This window comes from Rhinopithecus bieti, unplaced genomic scaffold, assembly GCF_001698545.2.
Source record: "Rhinopithecus bieti isolate Rb0 unplaced genomic scaffold, ASM169854v2 scaffold_14826, whole genome shotgun sequence".
Lineage (NCBI taxonomy): Eukaryota > Metazoa > Chordata > Mammalia > Primates > Cercopithecidae > Rhinopithecus > Rhinopithecus bieti.
This window is the reverse complement of record NW_016808328.1, coordinates 853,783-873,815: the sequence shown is the minus strand read 5'-3', so window position 1 is coordinate 873,815 and position 20,033 is coordinate 853,783. Positions and strand designations below refer to the sequence as shown.

At 43.1% G+C, this 20,033-nt stretch overlaps 1 protein-coding gene across 6 annotated transcripts in view; it reads left to right on the top strand.

Annotated features, from left to right (window-relative positions):
- Positions 1 to 20,033, top strand: part of NIPAL3 (NIPA like domain containing 3) — a 58,931-nt gene that overhangs the window by 16,933 nt on the left and 21,965 nt on the right. For 5 of the 6 annotated variants that reach the window (XM_017886485.1, XM_017886486.1, XM_017886484.1 and 2 more), the window contains exons 3-5: positions 10,460 to 10,528; positions 12,340 to 12,511; positions 15,794 to 15,853. In XM_017886485.1, the coding sequence (XP_017741974.1) occupies positions 10,460 to 10,528; positions 12,340 to 12,511; positions 15,794 to 15,853 (301 nt within the window). Of the gene's footprint in view, positions 1 to 10,459; positions 10,529 to 12,339; positions 12,512 to 13,947; positions 13,998 to 15,793; positions 15,854 to 20,033 lie in introns of those variants that run through there. The other variant, XM_017886490.1, reaches the window with a different exon arrangement.

Here is a 20,033-nt window from a genome sequence, read left to right as displayed (position 1 = left end):
TTTAAAAATTAATTTCTGTATTCGAGATAAATATTACTGATTGCTAGAATGAGGTAGAGTTTAGCAGCCATTCTTTTTTTTTTTTTTCTTTTTTTTTTTTTTTTTTTTTTTTTTTTTTTTTTTTGAGACGGAGTCTTGCTCTGTCGCCGGGGCTGGAGTGCAGTGGCCGGATCTCAGCTCACTGCAAGCTCCGCCTCCCGGGTTTACGCCCTTCTCCTGCCTTAGCCTCCCGAGTAGCTGGGACTACAGGCGCCCACCACCTCGCCTGGCTAGTTTTTTGTATTTTTTAGTAGAGACGGGGTTTCACCATGTTAGCCAGGATGGTCTCGATCTTCTGACCTTGTGATCCACCCGTCTCAGCCTCCCAAAGTGCTGGGATTACAGGCTTGAGCCACCACGCCCGGCTGAGTTTAGCATCCATTCTATTGCAAGTTTTGGTTCCCATAGCTAAAGTGCTAAGAACTTTATTCACATTAGTATAAGTACCTGGAATGGAAGGAGTGTTGGTGTAGCAGTATCACTAAATTCTTTTTTTTTTTTTTTCTTTTTTTTGAGACAGAGTCTCACTCTTGTTGCCCAGGCTGGAGTGCAGTGGTGCGATCTTGGCTCATTACAACCTCCGCCTCCCAGGTTCAAGTGATTCTCCTGCCTTAGCTTCCCAAGTAGCTAGGATGACAGGTGCCAGACATCACACCTGGCTAATTTTTGTATTTTTGCTAGAGATGGGGTTTCACCATGTTGGCCAGGCTGGTCCTGAACTCCTGACCTCAAGTGATCCACCCGCCTTGGCCTCCCAAAGTGCTGGGATTACAGGCATGAGCCACCACGCTAGGCTCCAGTATCACTAAATTCTTTAAACTCCTTCCAAGTTACATGCTAAAAATCACGTTATGATAAACTATTTTCATCAGCTAACAATATGATTAGAGCCACCTTCATTTTTATTCAAAGCAAAGTACTGGATGCACCTAATTTACAACAAGATTTGTTCTGCTTTCACAATTTCTGTGAAGTTTACCAAAAGGGCTTATCAATTATGCCTGTAACTTTTTTCACCTAAAGACACCTTGTGTTAACCTGATATATCTAGAATGGGTCAGGGAAATTGAAATATTATTTTTACTATACCTTTGCTTATGCTGTACTTTAATGCACATATATTTTTACATTTATTATTTAGTATAGTGTATAAGTATTTGTACATATATTTCAAGTATAAATGATTTTATTTTATAACAAACTTTGAATATATTTTTGTCAAAGCTTAGAGCAGCAAATTTAGCTCATTCAATCTATGTAACAGATCTGGAATATAACCTAATTAACAAAGCTAGTCCTTATAGTCTAAACATCAGTCAAACCAGACTCTGGCTTAGGAATATTCCAACAAGGGCCAAACTGTCCCATTCCAGTGTCATGCCTTAACAGGAATACGGATGACAGAAGGAAGAAAAGTCATTCTTAGAATGGGTGTTACAGCATCTTGATTATCACCAAAGAAACGTGGGAAACAAAATTTCAGAATTCCCCTTGATTTCCTGGTGGTTTTACAACTTGGCAATGTACCAGAATCAGATTTGAAGGTAAACGAAGGACAAGCCTCTCTTTGATCAAATGGGAAAAAGCTGCTGTGAAGGGTGAAATGAGAAAGCGGAACATAACGAAAAGCTAGCAAAGAACATGGAGGGACATGAAGATAGGTGATCAAGTCCCTTAAAACTGTCAGCGTCACCTCGTGGAAGAAAATCTCTGGCCCCAGTCCAAAGAAAATGGCCTTCTAGTCCTTGCAACCCTGATTTCTATTGTATTTATTTTTTTGTTTTATGACCTCTAAGTGTTCAAGTGAAATGATTTCTCTTTTAGAAACATAGTCCTAATAATGTCACTCAGAGCCTCCCTGTCCTCTCTAAGCCCAGGTCCAGGTCCAATGTCTTGGAATAGGGCTTCTCTGGTTTCTTTCCATCTTCCCTGGACCCCTTTTAAAACTGGATTAAAGGGGCTTCCCTTTAATCAGTTCCCCAATCCCATTTTTCCCTGAGTCTTTCCCCCTTACACCAGCCATCTTTCTCTTCCTCAAAAGTGCTTGCTTGTTCCCACCTCAGGAGCTTCCTATGCGTTGTGGAATGGCTTTCTCCACCCCACTCCCACCACTCCGGGTCTTCAGGCCTCCCTTCAGAAATCATTCTTCAGAGATGCCTTTCTTGACCACCCCCCAGTACACACACTAGATCAGGTTCCTGTCATGTAGAGTACCCTGTGCCTCTCCTGTGTAGCACTAACCACAATGTGATTACATAGTCAGTTCAATATATCTTATGTGAGGACAAGGACAGGGCATGGCACAAACTAGGCACTGAAGGAACAAATGACTGTAGTGCCATTCTTCCCTTCTCTGTACTTCTTGTGTCCATCTCTAATAGATTGTAATTTTTTTTTTTTTTTTTTGGGATGGAGTTCCACTCTTGTTGCCTAAGCTGGAGTGCAATGGCACCATCTCGGCTCACTGCAACCTCCGCCTCCCAGGTTCAAGCGATTCTCCTGCCTCAGCCTCCCGAGTAGCTGGGATTACAGGCATGCACCACCACGCCCAGCTAATTTTGTATTTTTAGTAAAGACGGGGTTTCTCCATGTTGGTCAGGCTGGTCTCGAACTCCCAACCTCAGGTGATCTGCCCGCCTCAACCTCCCAAAGTGCTGGGATTACAGGCATGAGCCACCAAGCCCAGCCAGATTGTAATATTTTAAGTATCTGTATTCTGTACTAGCCTGGGAGTCACTGGGTCAAGAACCAATTCACCAGCTCCCAATAACAGTTACTATTCAATACCTACCCTGTTCCAGGCCTGTTATACAGCTTTATATAATACATAGTTTGACGTAATAATTATGAGCATGGGCTCTGGTGTCAGACTACCTGGGTTCCCATCCTTTTTCAGCCACTTACTAGCTATCTCTTATCCACTGTGCCTCAGCTTCCTCACCGAGGAAAATTAGATGATAATAGTACCTGCTTTAAAAGGTTGTTATGAGGATTAAATGAGTTAGTATGTTTGAAGTACGTTGAGTAATACTTGGCACATAGTAAGTGCTTGATAAATGTTACTTTATCATTATCATTGTTGTCATGATTTCTAATCTTTACAACAAGCCTAGTCTGTCAGTTTCCAAAGGCTGAGCTCTCTCTAGTAAACCTGACCACCTCCCACTGGCATGTGCCTAACACATAGGAGGTTCTCACAATGCCCTATTGTTTAATGATGTTTGAATGTAACTATGATAGCTAATATTTACTGAAGGTATTTGTTGAAGGCTCTGAGAAGCCCCATAGTAGAGAAATCTGTATCCGTAAACCCTCTGACTTGTGCTAGGAATCATGCTTTGTTACTTCCATAGGTTTATCTTGTTTCATTCTTGCAACTGCCCTGAGGAGCAAGTACCCTTAATAACTCCATTTTACAGTTGAGGAAACAAATGCCCAAAGATATGTCCAAGTCACAGTGTCATGAAGGACAGAGGCTGGATTCAAGGTGAGGTCTGCCTGACTTTAGAGCCTAACCTCTGAATAACGACACTCCACACACTTATTGTGCTGGAGCAATTCCTTAGGATTACAATGCCCTCTTAGTTTCCACAAAATACCGTACGTTGTAGGTTGCCTTCTGCAGTCCTCTTCAGCCACAGATGTTGGTTGAGGGGGTTGGGTATGCTCTGCCTTAGGCCGGGTGCCATGTGAAGGTTGGAAGAGCAGGCCAGGCATATAAAAAAAACTCAGGCTGAAAGTCTGAGAGCCTAAATTTTAGCCATGGTCCTTCCATACTGCCTTTGCTACATAATATTAAGCAAAGTAGTTCAGGTCTTGTGCCCAGAGCAAATTCCTCCTTTGACATTCCACCTTTTTCTCAGCACTCTCTCAATTATTGCCATTTATTTGTGCTTAGATTAAGTCATGTATTCAGCAAACATAAACTGAGTTCCTTCTGTTGATTGGGAAAGAAAAGAGAGACATGGAGACTCCAATTAGATATCATTTCTAAATGAAAGGAAGGCAGAATTCCGTCTACCCATATCAGATGATTAAGTTTTAAAAGGAATTAAGAAGTCTGTGACAATAATAGTATAATGGGTGGGGGAGAGAGATGGAACAATATAGGAGCAAAGGTTTGTTTAACACTAAAATTAAGTTGCTATTAATCTGAACTAGATTGTTACAAATTAAGGTGTTAATTGTAATCCTCAGCACAACCATTAAGAAAATAACTCTAAATATATAGCAAAATAAATGACAAGGGAATTAAAGTGGTACACTAGAAAACATATCTACCACAAAAGAGGGCAGTAATGGAGGAATTTAGGAACAAAAAGAGGCTATAGAAAACAAATGGCAAAATGACAGAAGTCCTTTCTTATCACTAATTGTTATTAAATGTAAGTGGGTTAAACTCTCCAAGTAAAAGGCAGAGATTGGCAGAATATATATTTTAAAACATTCAAGTATGTGCTACAAAAGATTGTCTTTAAATTCAAAGACACACATAGATTGAAAGTAAAAAAGAAGAAGATATTCTATGTAAACAATAACCAAAGGAGAGCTGGAGTGGCTGTACTAATATTAAACAAAATAGACTTGAAGATAAAATTGTTACAAGGTACAAAGAAGGACATTATATTATGATGAAGGGGTAAATTCATCAAGAAGATGTAACAATTGTAAAATATATGCACCTACAGAGCCCCAAAATACATGAAGCAAAAACTGACAGAATCAAAGGAAGAAATAGACAATAATAGCCAAAGACTTGAATAGCGAATACACCACTTTTACTAATGGATAGAACAATTAGGAGATCAGCAAGGAAATAGAAGACTTGAACAACACTGTTAAGCAACTAGAACTGACAGAAATCCATAGAATATTACACTCAACAAAAGCAAAATACAAATTCTTCTTAAGTGCACATGAACATTTTCTAGGATAGAGCACATATTAGGACAGAAAACAAGTCTCATTACATTGAAAAGATTGAAATTATACAAAGTATGTTTTCTGATCACAATGGAATGAAATTAAAAATCAATCACAAAAGGAAATTCACAAAAACAAAGTGGGAAATTCACAAATATGTATAAATTTAACAACATCCTCCTAAATAACCAACAAGTCAATGAAAAAAATCCAAGGGAAATTATAGCAACTACCTTGAGACAAGCTGATCCTAAAATCCACATGGAAATCCAGGGGACCCAAAATAGCCAAAACAATCTTGGAGGAAGAAGAACAAAGTTGAAGAACTCACACTTCTGATTTCAAAACTTACTACAAAACTACAGTAGTGAAAACAATATGGTACTGGCATAAAGACAGACAAATAAATCAATGGGATAGAATTCAGAGTCCAGAAATTAACCCATACCTCTATGATCAATTGATTTCAACAAAGATGCTAAGACTGTTCAATGGAGAAAGAATAGTCTTTTCAACAAATAGTGCAGGATAACTGGATAGCCACATGTAAAAGAGTGAATGAAATTGGATTCCCACCTCACACCATGCATAAAAATTAACTCAAAATGGATTGGAGAGCTAAATGTAAGGGCTAAAACTATAAAATTCTTAGAAGGAAATAAAGGTGTTCATTTAAATCAGGCAACAGTTTTTGTCTCTTTTAATTCAGTTCCTTCATTGCTGCCTTCTTTTGTGTTAAATAGACATATTTTGTAGTGTACCATTTTAATTCCCTTGTCATTTCTTTTACTATGTATTTTGAGTTATCATCTTAGTGATTGTGCTGAGGATGACAATTAACACCTTAACTTATAACAATCTAGTTCAGATTAACACCAACTTAATTTTAGTGGTACATGAAATGTCGCACCTATATAGCTCCATCTCTCTCCCCCACCCATGATGCTATTATTGTCACAAAATATGACACCAAAAGCATAAACAACAAAAGAAAACAATAGATAGGTTAGACTTCATCAAAATTTAAAACTTTTCTGCATCAAAGGTAGAAGTCTAGGCTGTCTGTGTGCTCTCTGTTGACACCATGGGGAGGAGGACACCTCGCCACTGGCTCCCTAGTTAGCCTTTCCTGGTAGTCCCAGCAGGGGAGTTGGGGGGCTGACTTAGTTCATTTGGGCTGCTGTAACAAAATGCCATAAACTGGGTAGCTTATAACAACAGAAATGTATTTCTCACAGTTCTGAAAGCTGGGAAGTCCAAGATCAAGGCACCAGCACATTGGGTGTCTGGCGAGGGCCCGCCATCTCATAGATGGCACCTCCTCCCTGTGTCCTCACATGATGGAAGGGGCGAGCAGCCTCTCTTGGGCCTCTTTTTTAAGAACACTAATCCCATTCATGAGGGCTCCCCTGCATGACCTAGTCACTTCCCAAAGGCACCACCTCCTAATACCATTCCCTTAGGGGTTAGGACTTCAACATATAAACTTAGGGGGTAGCTGGCTCAAACATTCAGACGTACAGGTACCTTGTTCCTTGAGGTGTTTGGAGTTTGGAGGTTATTGTCTAAAAGTGTTTTTCTTGCCAAGCTTCCCATCAGCTTGTCCTTTGGTAGTGAGAGGAGGCTTTTCTTGGGGCTTTTGTTTTCCCTGCTCCACCCCTGTTGGTATTTCCAGAGTGCTTGCTTCTTCCTCTACAAGTTTGGGATGTATGAGGCAAAAAGAATACAGAATACTCAAGAAGCTCACCATATGCCATTCTTTTCTAGCTTGTCTGCCTTATTCTCTCGGCCTTCAGAATTGTCTTTTTTTTTTTTTTTTTTTTTTTTTTTTGAGACAGAGTTTCACTGTTGTCACCCAGGCTGGAGTGCAATGGCATGATCTCGGCTCACTGTAACCTCCGCCTCCTGGGTTCAAGTGATTCTTCTGCCTCAGCCTCCTGAGTAGCTGGGATTATAGGCACCCACCACCACACCCAGATAATTTTTGTGTTTTTTTTTGTTTTTTTTTTTAGTAGAGATGGAGTTTCACCAAGTTGGCCAGACTGGTCTGGAACTCTTGACCTCAGGTGATCCACCTGCCTTGGCCTCCCAAAGTGCTGGGATTACAGGCGTGAGCCACCATGCCCAGCCTTATGTTTGTCTTATATGTGATGACCAGGGTTTTAGTTGTATGTAGCAGGAAGAATAGGGAAGAGTACATCTACTCTATCTTACCAGAAGCAGATGTTCTATAATTAACTTTTTAAATGGAAAGTTATAAGCTAATTTTTTTGTGTGCAAGGAGCATTAAAATATTGAAACTAAGAGTCATTATATTTGTAAATATAATTTGTTAGATTTATAATAATTAGTTCTGTGGTAAGGTGTTATTTCAAAAAACTAAATTGAATAACATATTTCTTTTACAAAAGAAAAGCAGATTCCCTTTTTTGTCCACCAAAGCCATGCCTCTAAGAAAGGGGAAGAAAAAACCTCACTCATGTTTATGAGAAGTTGGACTAACAATAAATATGTCCCAAACTGCTTTTCCCCAAAGTGTTGACTCTGTTGAGCTTTTTAGTTGCAAGTAACAGAAACAAGTTCTTAAGCAAGAGACCGGGTATTCCTGGCTTCAGGAAAGTCCAGAGTGAGGATGGCTCCAGGGTCCTGAGGAGCAGCAACTAATGATTTGTTTGGGCCTCACCTTGGGCTGAAGGGAGCCAGCCTTTCTTCAGCCTTTGTGTTTCTCAGTCCAAGATCTGGATCCCAGAGAAAGAGATTCTGGCCTGCCTGGCTTGGGTCACACTTGGGCCATGATGTCTTAGGGAGGATGGAGCACTAGGAATGACAGTTCCAATAAGACTCTGTCCAATGGGAAGGGGGTGGAGAAGAGTCCTCCCCAGCAAAATCAGAATGCCCTTTATCAGAAGAAAAGGTAAGGATTAAAATGTTAGTCAAGTGAGAGTCATAGATGCTTACTCCAGACACCCATGGCTGGATTCCAAGTTAAAGAGTTCTAGAGCCAAATAAGTTTGAGAGCCTGAGTAAGACAAGGAGAAACTCTTCTGAGAGCCTCTAACATGCTCTGGGGGCCTCCCAGCAGTGGGTAGAGGATGCATTGCCTTTAACTACATGGTGCTTTTCTTGCCTTGGAACCCCGTTAGCATCTCTGGGAACTCAGCTGGGGGAACCCTGGCTGGGCAGGTCTCCAGCAAGCCTTTTAGCTCTGAGATCCTGTGATCCTACAGGAAGGACGTGTTCTGCCCGCAGGTGGCTTTATTCCATCTTGCTGCTCATCAGGTGAGTCAGAATCAGTTCCCAGCTCTGACTTTTTCCACGTGGGGGACACATCTCAGATGTGGTGAGGTCACGGTGGCAGAGCTGGGACTACACTGGAGTCCCCTGGCTCCACGTTTTTCCCTTCTGTGGCAGCCCTGAGCCTTGTTGGGAGAGAAGTTAAGGACAACTGTCCATGGTGATTTCAGTTGGTGGGCCTCCCTCTCGGTCCTCCTGCCCTCGCCTGTCCCTGGCCAACTGCCCCTTCTCAGGGAAGACCTGCCCTCAGCTCTCTAAGCCCCGCGATCTAGGAGAGGGAAGGAGGGAGGGTTGACTTCACTATTACTGCTGACTCTGTCCTGAGGAGGAAGCCTCAGCCAGCTCTGGCCGCTGCCGGGCAGCTTGCTAGTTATCTGTCTTTCCAGATGGACTGAACATATGACAGTGAGGACTGTTTGTCTTGTTAACTGCTGATTCCCTAGGGCCTGTCCCATGCCTTGAAGAATGGGCAGGATTTCACCAGGGAGGGGAGCCAGCTGGGGTTGGGAAGAGAACATGCTGGGAAGGAGGATGCAGCAATGGCCAGCATAGAGCATTCCTTGGTGTTCAGTGGTGGAATAAGGCCAAAAGGTGTACTGGGGACTCACTATAGTGTCGTTTAAATGCTAGTACACTTTGACCCAGCAATTCCACTTATAAGAATTTGTCCCAAGGGACTAATCCAGACAAACGCACAAAAATGTGTGCACTAGGCTCTTCAATCACAGCATTGTTTTTTAAAAGGAAACATAATAGACACGGGGGACTCCAAAACAGGGAAGGGTTGGGGTGAGGGCGAGAGTTGAAAAATTACCGATTGGGTACTGTGTACACTTATTTGGGTGATGGGTTCACTAGAAACCCAAACCTCAGCATTACACAATATACCCATGTAACACACCTGCACATGTATCCCCCGAGTCTACAATAAAATTAAATGAAAAATTAATAAGAAAGGAAACAACCTAAATATCCAGTAATAGCAAAGCTATGATATAAAATATGGCACATCCAAAAATAATGAGTTATTTGACATTTAATAAAAATGACAAATTAGGTATGCCTGACAGAGAAATGTGTTCACAATATGCTAAATAAAAAAACAGATTATAAAACAGATGGTGATCTTATTTTTATAAAGTAAGTTAACATTTCCATTGATATGTAAATTTATGGACAGGAAAATGTTTGCAGGAATAAGAACCAAAATGTTTATAGTCATTATCTCTGGGTTATAGAATTAAAGGTGACTTTTCTATTATGGTTTTGGTGTTATTGTTATTTTTATTTTTCATTTTTTTCTCATGCTACCTTGTCTAATTTATTATTATCTATATGTATTTCCTAATTACAATGAATATGTGTTTGGTAATCATTTTATAAAGTAAAAAATTCCATGCCAGGAAGTCTGAACCTAACTCATAGGTGATGTAAATTAACTTTTTATAAATTGAATAATTGAAAATGCCCTAAGCAAGTGAGCCAGTTAAAAGAGTTTCATTGAAATCCCTCTGGGAAATTGAAGACTGTTGACAAGATAGCAAAAAGTATTCTCTGGCCTGTATTTCTCTTGTAAATTCTGATTTTGGAATGTTGCTTTTCTGCACAAGATGATGGCAAGTTAATACTTTTTTTTTTTGAGACGGAGTCTCACTCTGTCACCCAGGCTGGAGTGTAGTGGCACATCTCGGCTCACTGCAAGCTCTCCTGGGTTCATGCCATTCTCCTGCCTCAGCCTCCCGAGTAGCTGGGACTACAGGCGCCCGCCACCTCGCCCGGCTAGTTTTTTTGTATTATTAGTAGAGACGGGGTTTCACCGTGTTAGCCAGGATGGTCTCGATCTCCTGACCTCATGATCCACACGCCTCAGCCTCCCAAAGTGCTGGGATTACAGATGTGAGCACCGCGCCCGGCCGGCAAGTTAATACTTTAAAGGGAATAGCACAGCAGGTTTTGACCTTGTCAGGTCAGTGTGATTGGGCCACCAAAGTATCCAATTCAGGACAGCGTTTTATAAACTAGCAAAGCAGCCAGATTAACCTTGAGTAGTAAAATTTCAGTTGTGGGTCTGGAATGTGGCTTTGTCACTGATACTGTTTTTCTGGTTTTGTTTTGGGGCAGCAAATGGTTGAGTGTCAAAAGTGTCCTGGGGCCCCCTGGCTTGTGCCCAAATCATGTTTACTCCTGCGAACTTTCCTTACAGGAAAACCTGATCGGCGCCCTCTTGGCAATCTTTGGGCACCTTGTGGTCAGCATTGCACTTAACCTCCAGGTAAGTTTCAGTCACCAGCACTGTCTGGGGGCAGAGACACAACAGATAAGTCAGGGTGTCTTATCCAGGTCCAGCTGCCGCCTTTCTCCAGGGCCTTGCCTACTCCATCCCTGGGCTGCACCTGGGACAATACCTTGTGGGCCGTTCCAGGATTTCTCTTGATTTGGTGGCCCCACTCCATCCCGCCCTCACTCTCCTAGCCAAGTCCTCACCGTCTCTCCTTGGGCTTTGCAGTGACGTCCTGCTAGCTTCCCTGGCTCTGGTGTCATCCTCTCTTTGCCTTGCCACATAGCTGCTGGAATTACCATAGTTTTGTCAAACTCAACTCTAATTACAGCATTGTTCATTACTTACAAGCCTCTGGGATGCCCTGTACAGCTGCTGGGGACCCCCCTACTGACCTCTAGGTCCCCTCGGCCTGTCTGAGTTCACAAGCAGCTGTGGTGTGGAGCAAGTTGATAGCTAATGAGCTTCTCATGGGGGCACCAGGGAGCTGGTGCTACTGGCATGCAGGCACAACTGGGGTTTGCACTGGGGGAGTGGGACAGTTAATGCCCCTGGAGGCTGCCTTCTGCCAGGAGGGGTGGGAGGCAGGGAATAAAAGGCCCAGGCTCTTATCCTCTGCTAGGATGATTCTAAGGTGAGATTCACAGGGTTTTTCAGAGGACGCCTGTGGGACTGAGCCCCAGTTGCCCACGGGACTAATTCACTCATGAACCACCTTTCATCTCCGTTCCCTGCCTCACTTTCCCCCTCCCTTACTTGAGCTCCCTGGAATCATCTCATACAGACTACCTGCTCCACGTTCTTGTCTCAGGGACTGCTTCTGGGAAACCCAAATAAGACTTGATACCTGCTAACAGGATGAATCCCACAGCACACTGGCTGGTTTCACTCCAGCAGCACTGACCAGCTTCTCCCTGCAGTGAACTGCTCTCTCTGGCCCTGGAGCAGGCAGGAGACTGTGATCCCTGTGGGCACACGCATGTGCCTTGTTCACCTGTACCCTATGCATCTCAGCTCTGGGATGTGTATGTTTCCATATGTCGCTGAGACCATGTGGTCTCTTAGCTACTTGAATGATTCATTCTCTTCTTTCTCCAGGGCAGCATCTCTGGTTATTTATCTGCTTCTGGGCAGCCCACATCATGATCCTCCCCAAATGGCAGACTTGGTCCTTTAAGTCAATGTGACTTTCTAGCCTGTTAGTTACCACCTCAGTTTCCATGTCACAGGTTCACATTTCTCCAAAAAAGAATATTGACCATACTTGAGCCATGTAACCACCCCAGGGAGCGCAAGGTCCACTGATACCCACACAACTGCCCAGTGAGAGCTGCTGCCATGTAGACAGGAAGGAGTATGCCATACACTTGGGCATCCAAACATGAGGAATCCTGGAACCTGCAGAGAAAGGGAGGAGGTCGACCCAAGGGCCAGGCCAAGTGGGATCCTTAGACTATGGCTCCCACCCTGAGACTGCACATTGCCTGTGACGTGCATTAGAAATGCCTGTTTTTGGGCTCACCCACACCTCTGAGACTGACTCAGGATGAGGCCCAGGCGGGTATTTTGTCAGAGCTTCCCAGGGGCTTATAAGGATTCCCAGCGTGTTGGAGTACTACTGTCCTAGAATAACCGTCTAGTATTTAGATCCCTACTGTTTTACTCATCTGTGAGTCAGGACTCCACAAGAACCTGACAAGTCTTCCCAATGTATTTTCAAGTTGGGGGTAGATTTAGGGTAACTACATCATAGCATTTTTTCCCCCAAACATATGAGCAAATTACATTATTTCTCGGGTTTCTAGAAATACTGCCACATCCGCCTGGCAGGCTCCAAGGATCCCCGGGCCTATTTCAAGACCAAGACATGGTGGCTGGGCCTGTTCCTGATGCTTCTGGGTGAGCTGGGTGTGTTCGCCTCCTACGCTTTCGCACCGCTGTCACTCATCGTGCCCCTCAGCGCAGTCTCCGTGATAGGTAAGACCAGGGCTGCCCCACCCTCCCCTGGGGTGCTCCCAGCTGTGTGACCAGAGTGCCACTGCCAGGATCAAATGTGTCCATTGAACAAACCAGCTTTAGCTTGGATAGTAATAGCCTAATACAAAGGACTTCAGACACACCAGGCCCTGTAAGTGCTTACAGATACTAATTCTGCTAATCTTCCAGCCACCTGTTGAGGAAGGTGGTGGTGTTATCCCCATTTAACAGATGAGGAAACTAAGGCACAGGGTAATGAAATTACTTTCCCCAAATGACACTAGTGAGTAACAGGGCTGGGATATGAACTGGGCTGTGTGGCTCCAGGATCTGTTTAAGATTCAGCAACTTTATTAGGATTGCTTTTTATTTCTAAAAGAAGAAGGAAGATAAACCTTAACCCATATATCTTTTCACCGTCAAGATACAGTAAGTTTGTCACTGGGTGCAGTGGCTTGTACCTGTAATCCCAGCTAGTTGGGAGGCTGAAGTGTGAGGATCACTTGAGGCCAGGAGTTTGAGACCAGCTGGGGCAACATGGAGAGACCCCATCTCTACAAAAAAAAAAAAAGAAAGAAAGAAAGAAAAACAATTAGCTGGGCATGGTGATGTGCACCTGTGGCCCTAGCTACTTGGGAAACAGAAACAGGAGGATCCCTTAAGTCCAGAGTTTGAGGCTGCAGTGAGCTTTGATTGCACAATTGTACTCCAGCCTGGGTGACAGAGCTAGACCCCATCTATTAAAAACACAAATTAAGCTTTTGTAGGGTTTGGGGCCAGGCCAGGCTGGTCTCAAATTCTTGAGCTCAAACTATCTGCCTGCCTTTCCTCCCAAAGTGTTGGTACTACAATCGTAAGCCACTGCGCCCGGCCATTAACTTTCTCATCTGCCAGCTTTCTATGATTTCCATAATCACTGAACCAGTGTTTCAGAACTTTTGAACCAACTAAAAGACAAGGGAGCTTTAATGTTCATGAGAACACAAGCAAAACAAAATTAGGAAAAAAAAATTTCTTCTTAAAGAAAAGATGTTAGTAGATTAGTGAACAATAGCTTTTTTGTGTGCATAGCAGCCAGGACAATGAACTTGCTTTGAAATATTTCTTTCCATTTTACTGGCAAGCACTACTCTGCCCAGATGCTCTTCTCTGCTCTTAAAGGGGAAAGTCATATTTTGGGTCTTACTCCTCCTTGAGTTAAGAGGTTCTCTTCTATACAAGGGATGGCAGATGCATGGTAACTATGTGCCCCTCCCTTCCTGTGCTCAAGGCAGACATCATTAATCAATCATGGCACTCCTTCCTAGAGAGCAGAGATGGGGCCTCAGAATTCTCAGTGTTTCCAACAGTCACTACCAATCACCAGGAGTTGGCAAAGGAGCAGAAACCTATTTACTTTCCCTGATCCTGTCATAAGGCCCTGTTTCTCCTAACCAGGGTTGGTGAACTGACAGCCTACAAAGTGAATGAGGTCCTCAGACATGGTGTATGTTTTTTCCCACACAGTATTTTTCTTAATGTAATTTGAATGTCTTTAGCTGAGGCAAGTAGTTTGCCAGAGTCTCAGCCTGTTCCTGTTGTCTTACTTCCAGACCATTTTCTATGTTTCTGTTATGTTACTCCCCAGCCCCTCTATGTGATCATACCTGTGGCCTTATCACTCTGCTCTGCCCACTGCAGGTATCTCCAGAGGGCTCCCAAACCTTTTTCCCAATGAGAAATAAGTAAGTGACTGTGCTTTAAATATTAGTCTCCAAATTTTAATAAGGTTCAAATAACCAAATTCTTTTATTTTTTTAAAGAGGTCAAGTTATAGTGATAAAACTTCAGATATCAACCACTGGGAATTAAGGGGCCCTAGTCATCCACCTGAGGAGTAAATATTAACAAAAATAATGAATGATTGGGCCTGGCCCGCGGTGGCTTCAAGCCTGTAATCCCAGCAGCTTTTGGGAGGCCGAGACCGGGTGGATCACGAGGTCAGGAGTTCGAGACATCCTGCCTAACCACGGTGAAACCCCCGTCTCTACTAAAAAATAACAAAAAGCTAGCCCGGGCGAAGGTGGCTGCAGCCCCCCTGTAGTCCAGCTACTCGGAGGCTGAGGCCCAGGAGAATGGCGAAACCGCGGGAGGACGGAGCTGCAGTGAGCTGAGATCCCGCACTGCAAGCTCCCCCAGTCCGGGTGACAGAGCGAGACTCCGTCTCAAAAAAAAAATAATAATAATAATGATTATCACTTATTGGATATCTATGACTTAACCATCACTGCTCCAGGTACTTTTAGTAGTAATACTAGCTTAGTTATTGAGATTGTGTACCAAATGACTTACATATATCATTGAATTACCCCTATCATTCAGAAAAGTAATTTTCAATGGTATGCTGGTAAACCACCTCTCAGAGAGACAAAGGAGAAGAAAAAGAAGAGGAGGGATGGAAAAAAAAAAGAGAGATGGAGAAAAGGGATGGAAAGGTGGAAAGGAGAAAAGGAAGACCTGATTTGTAGCGTTTGCCAGTTTATATGGTATAGACATTATTACTCCCACTGTGGCCGATTTCAAACTACGGATGGTTTTCTGAATGTGTAACAAAATATTTAACATTCTATGAGCTGATGTCATCTGGATCTAACACCGTATTTCATAGATTAGAGAACTGAGACTCAGGTGAAGTGACATATCCAAGGACACACAGCCAGAAGAGGCAGAACTAGGGTAGTGAGTGATCCAGGTCTGTTCACAGTGACTGCCAGCCCTATTCTTTTGGGCAGTCCCAAGGCTGTTTGAGTACATCTGTGAACATGGAAGAGCCAGGAAGAGGAAAGAGCCAGAGAAGCGTCAGAGGTGGGTGTTACGGTGGAAGAAGTAAGCGCCCTGGCCTCCTGCAGTCCGGGTTCAAGTCTTGCCTTCCCTACCACCTTCATGATCTTGAGTGGGCCCTTTACCTCTCTCAGCTTCAGTGTCCCCATTTGTCAAATAGGAATAATGAGAGTACCCACCCCCAAGGGTGAACATGCCAGAAATAACTTGTGTAAATCACCTGTCACACAGCAGGTACTCAATGCTTCTGGCCTTGTAGGAAATCCTCAGGAAGGAAGGCTCCTCTCTGAGCCTCCCTTTCCTAGATGGAATCACACAGGAACCAAGCTCTTGGCAGCGTGAGTGACAGGTTAGGAAGTACCAAGTTCCAATGCAAAGGAGCCATCCAGAAGGCCTGGGCAAAGGGATGCCCTTTCACTGACGGCAGCCTCAATTCCCTTTTCTTTGTGCTTCGTTTTTCAGCTAGTGCCATCATAGGAATCATATTCATCAAGGAAAAGTGGAAGCCGAAAGACTTTCTGAGTAAGTTCAGGGATTTGTACTGTGTCCTTAATTTTATATGAATGCTTTTTTTTTAAAATTGTAAAACCAGTTCACTCTAATTCAGAGGTTATCTGCCTCCTGCTGTCCTCTGTGGTTCTATGTTCTGCCCTCAACAGGCTCCTGAGAGCTGGAGTTTTTAATCAGGGGTTCTCAAGCCTGACCACACATCAGAATCATCGGTGAAGCTTTTGAAAATGGACTTTTATCCACCCCATTGGATCAATTTTGAGCATCTATTATTGGGATTTTAGGAGGCCCAATAAAAGAAACCCTCTCTCCCTGACCAAGTTCTAAAGCAATGGGAGTCAAACACAGGCGATCAGAAGTCATGCTTTACTCCTAATAAAAGCTAGATTAGGGCATTTTAGGTGAGCTAGATTAAAGCATGAAGCTGCTTAGGTGAGCAGCCAAGGGAATGTCCTTGCACTCTCCCCACAGGACCCTCCAGCTCCCAGTCAGACCTTGGGTGGGTCCCCCCAAGAAACACTTGGGTTTACAGAGTGGAGACACTTAGCAAGGATTATTGCTTCACATAGTTTGGGCCAGAGAAGGAAGAAAAAAGATCAAAGCCCCAGTGTTTAATTTTTAAGTAGATTAGGTCCATCCAAGTTGAGAAATGTAGACCAACAGGGCAAGAGGCAGAAGTGTCGCTTTAATGGAGATCTCTCCACATGGAAACCCAAGGAGTTGGGAAGAAGCATTCCCCCCAAAACACCTACTAAGTGCCATGTTGTGTTATAGGTGCTGGGGATACAGCAGTAGGATAAATGGGGCTTCTGCTCGCAGAGATTATCGTTGTGTGTGTGTGTGTGTGTGTGTGTGTGTGTTGGGGGAGGGGAGACATAACAATAAACAAGTAACTAAATGAAGTAATTTTAGGTCTTGGTGAGTTTTTCAGAGAAAATTGAATGCTTTTGGGGCCTGGGGAGATGGGAACACGTTCCTAGACTGATCAGGGTCAGACTCTCTGAGGAGGTGATTTTCCCCCCCAGTTTTTATTTTAATTTCAGGAGTACGTGTGCAGGATGTGTAGGTTTGTTACATAGGGCAACGTGTGCTATCATCCCATCACCTAAGTATTAAGCCCAGCATCCATTAGCTATTCTTCCCAATGGTCTCCCTCCCCCAAACCCCCACCCTCCAACAGGCCCCAGTGTGTGTTGGTCCCCGACCATGTGTCCATGTGTTCTCATCATTCAGCTCCCACTCACAAGTGAGCACACACAGTATTTGGTTTTCCATTCCTGCATTAGTTTGCTGAGAATAATGACTTCCAGCTCCATCCATGTCCCTGCAAAGGATATGATATTGTTCTTTTTTTTTTGGCTGCATAGTACTCCATGGTGTATATGTACCACATTTTCTTTATCCAATCTGTCATTGATAGGCATTTAGGTTGATTCTGTGTCTTTGCTATTGTGAATGTGCTGCAGTGAACATATGTGCACATGTATCTTTATAATAGAACAATTTATATTCCTTTGGGTATATACCCAGTAATGGGATTGCTGGGTCAAATGGTATTTCTGCCTCTAGGACTTTGAGGAATCACCACACTGTCTTCCACAATCATTGAACTAATTTACACAAGGAGATGATTTTTTAAGCCCAGATCCAGTTAATACTAAGGAGATTTCCATCCCCAGGTCTGTGGGGAGGGTTTTCCACATACTGGGAGCCACAGGTGCAAGGATCTGAGGCAGGAACAAGCTTGGTTCGTCCAGTCTCAGTAAGGCTGTGTAGCCAGAGGGTAATGAATAAAGTGAGAGTGAGATCAGGGAGACGTGGAGGACTGGCTGATGTGTAGACCTTATGTGCCATACTGAGGAGTTGAGGAGTTAGGTGATGGTGGCCCAAGCTCTGTCCTCAGAGATTCTGAGCTCTGGGCCGGGGCCGGGGCATTGGCATTCTTATAGAGCTCACCAGGGTGAAGTGTATACTGATGTCTGCAAATTGCTTTGAAATGCATCAAAAATAAGATGGATTAATACATGGATACAGAGATGGATAGATATGTGAGAAAACAAGTATGAAAGGTCAATTTAGAATCTAGCTGTTGGGACTATGCGTACTCATTATACAACTCTGAACTTTAATGTACGTCTGAAAAATTTTAAAACAGAACTTCAGGGAGAGAAAATTTCTAAGATGTTGTGGATATACAGCTAGGTTTGGGGACTACTCTACATCACTGATACAGAATAAGATCAAGGTGGGACCAAGAGGCCAAAAAAGAAAAGAATTTTACTCTGAAAAAAAAAAAAAGCAGAACTTTGCCAAAAGAAAAAACTAGAGACTTTGGAGCTACTGTCAAGAAGACCAAACGACAGACTGAATTTCAGTAGTCTTAATGATGGGGCAGGGGGATTAGGGCTGGTTCTAAGACCAGTATAGAAGTTTGCATCCCTTTGGGAATACTGCAGGTAGTCCTAGGATGAGAGCCATGCTAGTGCAAGCAGTACCCTGTGTGACTGGGCATCTGTAGTTTTGTAGGCACAAGCCTTGATGAGCAGAGCATGGGCTGGATTGTAGCCCATCTCACCCATTCAGCCAGGTGCCCTTGTGCAGTAAGCAACCTACACAGCTGAACATGGCTGTCTTACCTGGAGTTCCATTATATTCCGCAAACATTCACTCAGTGCTAGACCTGTGTTGGACACTGCAGGTACAGAGATGAGTAAGACCCATCCCTGCCCGAAGAAAACTTTAGACAACAGACTTACTTTGTTGAGCTTAACCGTGGCTCATTCATTCATGGAACCATTCAACAACCATTTTTTGAACACCTTCTACATTTACGAGGCCTACTAAGAGTAAAGATAAAAGACGTTTAACATAGAATCACATTTTCTCTAGACAGTGGGATGAAATAGGCAAAGTTAGTTCTATCCCGGAAAAGTCCAGAGGCCTGTGGTCACCATAAGTGTGGCTTAGAACTCTCAGCTGTTTTTTGGCTGCCTGGGGCTGGGCTGGACCTTGGAGGCTTTTCACCAACCTTACAGAGTTCAATAGGAGTGTGACAAGACTCCAGGGAAGAGACAAGAGCCATGCCACCTGGACCACTAACAGTCTCTGACAGGTCTTTGGAGTAGAATATTGATAGTAGTTATATAGCTATTATATAGTTCCCTTGACATTAGGTTAAATAACCAGTTGGGAAAGGATGAGGTAATTTTTAAAAGGTACATGTTGAGCTCTGAAGGTTGGCCTTTATATTTTATTTTATTTGGTTTTTTAGTTTGCCCATAAAGTGATTTTAGTTTTAAAATGTTACCTATAATGTGCATTAAAATCACAGTGCAATACTATCATGGCTAAAATGAAAAAGACAAAATGTAAGTGTTGACAAGAATGTAACTAGAACTCTCTTGCTCTACTGGTGGGAGTGTAAATTGCGACAGCCACTTGGGAAAAACATTTGACACTGACTACCAAATTGAACATCCACATATCCTATGGAGGAATTCCACCCCTCATTTTATACTCAGCAGAAATGCATACATGTGTTTCTCAAATGACATGTACGAGAATGTTCACAGCAACATAATTTTTTATAACTCCAGGCTGGAGACTCCTCAAATGCCCCCCAGCAGTAGAATGGATAAATTGTATTGTATTTACACAGTGGATCACCGTACACAGTGCGAACGAATGAACTGCCACTGTGCCCCACAACGCAGATGGATCTCAGAAACATGTTGAGTGAATACAGACAAAAGAGATCACACTGTATGGGTCCATTCATATAAAGCACAAAGCCAGGAAAAGCTATCAGTGCTGTTACAGGTCAAGATAGTGTTACCCTGAGGGCGGGGTCTAGTGATCAGTTTCACAAATGAGAAATTTCAGGATCTGACTCATGTTCTCTTTCTCCATCTGGGGAGCTGGTTTCATGAGTGTGTTCACTTTGGGAAAATTCCTCAAGCACTTTTTGTATGCATGTTATGCTTCATTAAAGTTTTTTTGTTTTTTTTTTTACATTAAGTGTTTTTTTTTTTAACAAAATTAAGGAAGATCATTTATTTTTTAAAGTAAAGAAAAACCAAAAATACAAACAATAACAGGTCATGGTATGTTGCAGGAGAAGCCTGTTTTTTCGTGGCTGAGAATGTGTACTGTATCTCGGGCCTGTTACAATGAGTCGGTGACAGCCCCTCTT